The sequence below is a fragment of the Orussus abietinus genome, unplaced genomic scaffold (assembly GCF_000612105.2).
Source record: "Orussus abietinus isolate OABI.00-Male unplaced genomic scaffold, Oabi_2.0 scaffold404, whole genome shotgun sequence".
NCBI classification, from domain to species: Eukaryota; Metazoa; Arthropoda; class Insecta; order Hymenoptera; family Orussidae; genus Orussus; species Orussus abietinus.
This window is the reverse complement of record NW_019394562.1, coordinates 10869-19212: the sequence shown is the minus strand read 5'-3', so window position 1 is coordinate 19212 and position 8344 is coordinate 10869. Positions and strand designations below refer to the sequence as shown.

The window sequence follows — 8344 nt, the reverse complement described above, 5'->3', positions numbered from 1 at the left end:
TTAAAAATCAGGTAATTTGTTGACCGCACCCAAAAGTGGCGGATATGATTAATAAGAACGGTACGAACAAAACCCGACCAGTTCGAGCGTCGTGCGACCATTATTAACAAAGTTAGTAAAAATCGATAAATCACGCGCTGACAGGTCGGCACGTGCCACTGCAGTCGGGCCCAAAGGAGGACGACCGGCACGTGCCGCTCAAGGCCATCTGGAAGCTTCGATCATGCAACCAGTGCAACCAAACATTCCAACGCGATTCTTTTGCGAACGCGTTGAGATATTTTAAATCTATTTTCGGATTATTGTTCAGCGTCGCGAGGAGAATAGATTGCCCTTGCGAGCGCCTCCGATATCATTTATTAAACGGGAAATCGTTGATAGGCGTCATGATTTATGACCCTGCAAATCTTAAGCTATTGGACCGGCGACTCTATAATTTTAAGGCTTTGTACATTGAAGCATATGTAAACGAACGCCCTAGTCGCCAAGTAGATTTTGATAAAATTAACGAAATTGTTATTAACAAACGACCGAGAATCCGGTCATATTCAATTATGCGAGATAGTGCGTTCGGCGCGCGATGGGTAGACATTTTGGTCCCCATTTGCGGAATGTTAATATCTATCTGCGTTTATAAGTTACTGAATTAATTATAAGAAGGGGAGGGGGGCCCGTACAAGTTACCGTTGTTAAACGAGGGCCTTCCCGAAGTTCCGGCCTAGGGGAAAAGAACCAGCAAGGCACGCGGTGAACTTTGACCTGATCGCGAAAAATGTGCGATCAGCGGTTTAGTTGTTGCTAGGCCCATCAATCAAGTTGACAGGTCGCCTCGGGTATAAATAGGGGGCCGAAAGCCACCCACAACTAATTCGCATCCAGTAGCAGTCGAGAGCAGCCGACCGCGCCGCGTGGCCTGCTAGACCCCGGGCCGTTAAGCGCCGCGAATCGAGTCAGACAGGCTCAATACGGGGGAAAAGTTAAAGTAAAATAAAGTGTTGAGAATAATAAGTGCCGATCACTGTCGGAAGTCCCGATACGTCGGTAATAAAGTTGAAGGAAAATTGTGCGAGTAATTAAAAGTGGGATCACTGCTGGGAGCCCCGGCATATCCGTAAAAGAGTATCGATAATTAATCAAAAGTTAATTGTAGTCGAAGTTACGACTAATTGTATTAAGCGACTAGTACGCGGGGAAACGTCGCGCAGTCCGACGCCGTGGAAGTTCGCTCGTTATTGTCCGCGAGTGCCGCGTGAGAATCATATTGTTGATGACCTTTGCATCCAATTGTTAATTGAGTAAATGAGTTATTGAGAACCGCGTTGATTATTTATCCGCGAGAGAGAGTATCCTGGCCACCCGAGGGCCCTCTTACTTCGGATCAGTCGGAAGGTGGACCAGTGGATTTATTGAAGCAGTTATACCTTGGTGTTTATGAGGTCAAAACACCTGGCGACCAATATTAAAGGAAACGAAGTTCGTGCCTTCACGGGAAAGTCCATGGCACATTAAAGGATATTATTATTTTACTGCGACATCATCAAGAAGTCCGATAGCTGAGGCTCCGGTCAAGAACCTGCGCTGTCTCACGGGAAGTGACTACCGGCGAGGGTCCGGGGAAACGGTTGACCTCTGCTTCCAGGAGAACAGCTGACCTTATCCTCCGACACTCGGGGCCCGCTGACCGGTTACACTTGGAAGCCGGAGAAATCCAACCCGATACGAAGCAATACTCTGAAAATTATGACCTTAAAGCGGAAGAGTTTTTCGAAAAACCGAATAAGGGAACAAGTGGGTGGTTCCACGGATGGCACGTTTTAACGTCGTTAAGATGTGCCACGACGATCAGGGCCACTTCGCACTTGATAAGACTTTAGAAAAGGTTAGGGAAAATTACTGGTTCTCCGGAATGAGTCGGTTCGTCTCCAAGTATGTCCGAGCTTGCCTGAATTGTTTGTACTATGAGTCAACTTCGGGACGAAAGCCAGGGCTCTTGCACCCCATTGAGAAGGTCACCGTCCCGTTCCATACCCTGCATTTAGACCACGTGAGACCATTTGTTCGGAGTAAACGGAAAAATACGCAAATGTTAGTCATTTTAGACGGGTTTACAAAATGTTGCGTTCTCGAACCTGCCCGAGATACAAAGACGAAATGGGTAATCAAAATACTTGATCAACTGTTCGCCATCTTTGGAATTCCATCTCGAATCATAAGTGATCGAGGAACTGCTTTCACGTCCCATCGCTTTGCAGCATTCGTGTGAAAGCTCGGGACAAAACCTATTCTAAATGCCGTGTCAACACCCAGGGCAAATGGACAATGTGAGCGAGTAAATCGGACTCTTTTGAATTCGCTCGCCGCTACTAGTGCAGGGTCGCCGGAGGACAAGTGGGACCAGTATGTTAAGCAGGTCCAAAGTGCGATTAATAACGCTATTAATCGTACGATTCAAAAGAGTGCGGCACAATTACTTTACGGGTTCAAGCCTTGTAGTGTAGCGGATTCGGCACTGATCGCCGGAATTCAGGCGTCCCTGGACCAGGTGGGCCTCCGAGAGCTTCGCAAGGAAGCTAAACGAGCCATGGATGCCGAGCAGGTTCGGCAGAAGGCGCAGTTTGACGCTAAGAGATGCAAGGCGCCACGCTATGACGTAGGAGACGTTGTAATGGTGGCTGCCAATTTAGCGGCGACGGGACAGAGTCGAAAATTGGTGGTCAAGGCCAAGGGGCCATTTAAGGTAACGGCTGTACTTCCCAACGACCGGTACGAGGTTCGGTAACTCCGAAAAGCCAAGGGGCAGAAGAGTGTCGTTGCGGTCGACAGTTTACGTCGATGGATTACATTTGACGCTCTTGAGTAGAGCAAGGTAAGATTCTTGTCGCTCGAGCCTAATTTTTCTCCTGTATAGGTTGAGGAAGGAAAACACGGTCGGGGTCGGAGTCGAGGTCGACCGACGCGAAGCCAAGGTTCGACCATATTAGACCGTAGGAGACCGATGAGCGCGCTGGAGTGAAATTCCGAAGGACCATTGATAGTTGGACTACCAGGGGACCGGATGCGGCGCTGCTGGAGGCGACGGAGGACGAGAGTTCTAAGGGACGAGGAATCGGGACATTCGGAAAACGGAGCTCTTGGAGACTCGACACATCCAACGCCGATCCCTTCGCTGAACATCCGCATATTTCGTTATAAAAAAGTTTGAATTTTACCGATAATAAGACTCAAGAAACCCTCCTTTAAAAATGTTATTCTATCATGCATCGCTTACGCATTTCACCCGTGAGACCTGTTTATAATAGAAGGAGCTAGATAAATTCGAAAGTTGTAATACTTGGTCTCAAAATTGAAAACAGTTGAATTGAAAATTTAACCTTTCTGCGAAAAACATAAAAATCCAAAAGGTGCAATGTACAATAGATCAAGATTTAAAAAATCAACGCAGAACATGATTTACTTATTTCATTATTCAGTAAAACGTTATCAGTGAAAGAATAAGCATTACATTTCGGTTATTTTGTCTTTTTAATTTCTTCCAATTTGTATAAATCTATAAAATTTAAGTTCAGTATTATATATTTCAAAGGCTTGATACAACTTTATTTAACATAATTGTATGTAATGTGATTCAATCGCTGGAAGTTTATTATACACTATTTGAATGAACAATATCTTGCTCTGATGCATACTTTCTGATATATATGTGTGAATTCCAAATTTATGAATTAAAGAGATTAATGAATTCACTATTTTAAGAGTTCGATACCAAAAGTGAAAAACAACAAATTTTATGTCCGTTTTCTAAACTAGCAACATTAATTATTATTCAATATTAAAATTTCATCTTCTATGTGTATGTTGCAAGTTCAGAAAATGGATATAACCATTGTTGTTTTTTACTTTTGGAATAGAACTCTTAAAATAGTGAATTCATTAATTTCTTTAATTCATAAATTTGGAATTCACACATATATATCAGAAGTATGCATCAGAGCAAGATATTGTTCATTCAAATAGTGTATAACATAGTAAAACCACTATCATTGTTATAACTTCCAGCGATGTAATATATATATATATATTGCGACGTGTTTCCGTCACAAGGTTCGACGCCCGGTTTGCAATACTCGCGGAATAGGCGCCAATTTAGATTCCGCTAAGTAGCATCGTTTATACCGGCCACTGAATCGAAGTCGACAAAAATGGCACGCCCCTATTTGACAGGGACCGTACGCCTCATCAAAATCTAGAAATTGAAATCAAGGCCATATGGCCAATACTTTATTTTTCAACGAAGACACTTCTCGTCGTTGCCTCTCGTCTCTCTCGCTCTCTCTCTTTCTCTCCAAATTTGTCTCAATCTCCGTACCTCAAAATCACTATGGCTTCTTTGGCACGACCGTCCTTGTCCGTAGTTTATCCAAGAAGAAGGAGCCAGGCTCCCTTTGTTTTTTATTACCCGGCAACACGTGGGAACTTGGCACGCGACGCCGGCCACCTCCCCCACCCGATGACCGATCCGATTGGCCGGCGCTTCCGAAAGCTTCGGCCATTGGCCCGTGGCAAGCGCCTCGGATCGCTCATCGAAGCCGGATCTAGGCCATCCGAGGATCGATGGCAAATTTGGCGTATTCACCTCTGATTGGTCGGATCCCTTGCAGGGTCCTCCCCGGCCAGTAACGCCGTGCTTCGGGCCGCCGCCGCATCCCGCGCGCGCGGCGCCCGTCCCTCCATATTGGCCGCGCACCGACTCCCGGGCATTCGCGTGCCCACTCTGGGGAGACATAACCTTGCCGGTCAACCGGCGCCCCTGACTTCTGGGCCGGTGACTGGCTCTCGGTGGCGGCCGAGGGACCGCGAGTGCCCTTTTGGACTCCTCGCCCTCAATCTCCAAGCCGGTGTTAGCTTCGCTAAACGCGTGCCACTCCGATCCTCGTAGGCCCTTTTAAGGTTAGGCTTCGGCGCCGCCCACTTCGGACCAACCGCACCACCGGGTAACTTTCGGTCCCTAAAACGTTTTATCTCCTGAATTATTATTATTTCTATCTTGTTGGTCTTCCCCACAATTTCTCCTAGATTTCATGTCGAAGAGGTATGGCCCGAAGAGAGAGAGGGAGGCAGTCGAGAGGTCCCGATACCAATTCCAACCCATTTCACATAGCCCATCTGGCCCCAAGTAACATTGATAGGACATGTGGGATGTTTCCTTAGGTAGTGGCCGGTAGCATCGATCTCTAAGAGGTAATCGGAGGGCCTCCTCCGTCTAATATATACTTAATATAGGGTGCGGGGGACCAGACTCATCCTCCGATATACCTGATTCCTCGTAACGTGAGGGAGCATTGAGCCCACCACGTTACAATATATTTGTATATATTACATACATATATATGTATATATAGCGCTTTGAAACATATATTAATTTTTATAATTGAATGTAACCATTTTCTTATGTTGTAACTCATGTTCAATAATTATCAACAGTCTTCAATTTTGGATTTGAAATTTAGCAAAGTTTGAGATACTAACGTTCAATATGTTCTCATTTCTCAGAATCAGTCTATCGAATCAAAAGATGATTCCATGGAACCACAAAATATGTCTACAGTCAATATTTATTTAAGCAAACAGGAATTTGAAAGTTTACTGGAACATAAAATTCATCAGAGGGAGGAAAAGCAGCGTCGCAATTTAAGATGTCGTCGATATACTATTTTAAAATCGGGTTCTTGGCAACTTTTAATTTCTAAAAAGTTTGTTGAAACTACCGGAAGAGCTTGTGGGCATAATTTTCATACGCACACAATTTACAGAAATTCGGGTAGAGGGACATTTTCAGGACGTTGTCGCTGTGAATCAATTATTAACGGGGAGCTTAAAAACATGGGGCAAGAAATAATTACTGTTACGTGCACGTATATCGATGGCAATGGCAAATGTTCAAAAAGATCTTGTCGGCAGCTCGAAAGAGATGACTTAGGACGGGAAATTTATGAAAAGAACATTAATGTGTTCCGAACTGAAGCAACAAATGCTTTATTAAAAAATGATGGTCAAAGGAAACCGCCATTTTTATACAGTAACGCTGTTTACAGAAATAAAAAAAAAACAGTATAAAGAATCCGCGTATGTAGATAAAGATCCGATAAAAGCTTGTGGACTGTATAATCCAATCAATATAAAGGCATACTTCGAAGTATTGGATACGACCCGTTTTTTGTTCATTATTGGACAAATTTCCAAAACAACGCCTATAGAAAATTTAGCACTGACGAACATTCCTGCATTTCCATAGATTCAACTGGATCGATTGTTTTGTCGATACAAAAACGTAAAGAAGTAAAGCCACCACCAATATTTTTGTATGAAATTGTCATTAATAGAAAAAATGGACATTTCGCCATATGACAAATGCTGTCGGAATCCCACAAAACTAATGCCATTCAATATTGGCTAAATAAGTGGCTTGCATCAGATGTACCATCACCAAAAGAGGTATAGTATAAAATCAATATAGTCATTGCTATGACTATTAAATTGAATGCTACAATATTTATTAGCAAAAAATTAACTCATCATACCTTACACGGCATAAAATATTGTTGATATTTTATGGCACCTATTACGGAGACACTATAAAAATAAAATTCAAATAATACTGAGTTTGAACGAAAAACCTATTGTACATAAGGCACTGTTACGTCCCACGTAACTTACCCCTCCAATTACTTATATATAAACCATTATTGTTCAGATCAATAGGTGAAAATCAATTAGCTATTGATAAAACCAACTCGAGTCACAGAGACACTAGAGCGGTCCAGATGAACCTTCGGACACCCTGGCGCCTGACCGTCCGGTAGGGGTAAGAGGCGACCGTCGAACCCCCGGGGCAGGGAATTCTTTCCCAGCGATCTGGGTGTTCCTCTCTTTCGAGTCCGCGTCTGCTTTCTGTCAACCCCGCACATGTCTCGCGTTATGTCGTGACTCTCTTCACTTTCTTCTTGTCACGTAAATCTACCTCTTGAGCTCATAAGTTAAATCTTAAACTCCAAAACATCGACTCGTACCTTCGAGTACTTCTCTGTCACCGCGGTCCTTTAGCCCTTGAATTGTTCCTTTCCTAGAACTCCTCGTCCTGTAGCCTATTTTTGCTTTCCCCACCTACGACTCAAAATGCATAAACTTTTCCCCTTCTCACTATCCTGCAGCCAATCATCGCTCTTTGTAAATGCATCCTAACCTTGTCTTAACCTATCCTCGACGACGTTCCTAAAAAACTCCTCCCCTGATTCCAGCATCCCAAAGCTCCTAACTCGAATCGCTCTGCCGTTTCGTTAGATAAAATTCATCTCCCGCGAGAACAAGTCTCCGGTATTACGCGCTCAATCTCTCGCGCAAGTTCTAAGTCCACTCGCGCTAGTGGCCCGCTCAATCAGGCTCGATACTCGTGACCCGGCATAAGTTATCGTTCAATCAGTCACTTCGTTCTGTCTATTTATTGTTAACTTCGATTGATTTGTTAATTATTACAAGTGGTAAATAAACGTTTAAGTCTTGTTACGCATTTCGCACCTGGCAACGCTCTTCCTCTCTCGTGTTCGCAAGCAGCTCGAACATTTTTATTTTGTCCTTCGAGCCGAATCCGCGAAGTGCAGACATATGACTCTAACTTTGTGCGAAGTGAAGTGATTAATTGAGAACAATGCCTGAGGAACAACAGCAGTTTTCCTCCACCATTAAAGCAACAACGCAGCGACTTATCGCCAAGCAGGATGATCTCGCTGCTTTCCTGGACAACTGCGCCAAGGACATCGAGGAAATGCAGGATCCATCTGCCGTTTTCTTGGAAAGGCAGATAGAGGAGCTGACATCGAGTTGGAATAACTTCAAGCTCACCCATGCTAAGGTACTTGAGGATCCACAAGCCGCGTCGTGCTCGTATGTGATAGAGGGTCGGCGCGATTGATTTCATTCTACTTATTCCGCTTTGCTCAATCGCATATATCGTCTCCTCGACTCTCGCCAACAAGCCCCGCGATCGACAACTCCGCTATCGGTAACAACGCCGTCGGTCCACCTCCCACGGATGAATCTTCCCCAATTCCGCGGCGTGTACACCGAGTGGGAGTCGTTCCGGGACATTTTCACGGCAGTAATCCACGAGCACCTTTCCGTATCTAATGTTCAGCGCCTGCATTATCTTCGCACCTGTCTCGAAGGTGAGGCCCTGTCGCTTCTCGACGGCACACTAATTACAGACGACCAATACGAGGGATCTTGGGCCGCGCTTAAGGCAAGATACGAAAATAAACGGGTTCTTTTGTGCAACCATTTAGACCATTTA

The 8344-nt window shown here is 44.5% G+C and overlaps 1 protein-coding gene across 1 annotated transcript; it reads left to right on the top strand.

Moving 5' to 3' along the window:
* Positions 1–1828: 1828 nt before the first annotated feature.
* Positions 1829–2981, top strand: LOC105694320. The gene is made up of 3 exons (XM_012414855.1): positions 1829–1926; positions 2308–2775; positions 2909–2981. Exons 1-3 carry the CDS (start codon positions 1829–1831, stop codon positions 2979–2981), a joined length of 639 nt encoding a protein of 212 aa, XP_012270278.1.
* The last annotated feature ends 5363 nt before the right edge of the window (positions 2982–8344 follow it).

What these genes read in the sequence shown, in the direction of transcription:
- LOC105694320 (XM_012414855.1), top strand. Translation starts at nt 1,829, where the DNA reads ATGTGCCACGACGATCAGGGCCACTTCGCACTTGATAAGACTTTAGAA. An exon ending in ATGAGTCGGTTCGTCTCCAA is followed by an intron (nt 1,927 to 2,307) that starts GTATGTCCGAGC and finishes GTCAACACCCAG; the next exon opens with GGCAAATGGACAATGTGAGC. An exon ending in AACGACCGGTACGAGGTTCG is followed by an intron (nt 2,776 to 2,908) that starts GTAACTCCGAAA and finishes TCTCCTGTATAG; the next exon opens with GTTGAGGAAGGAAAACACGG.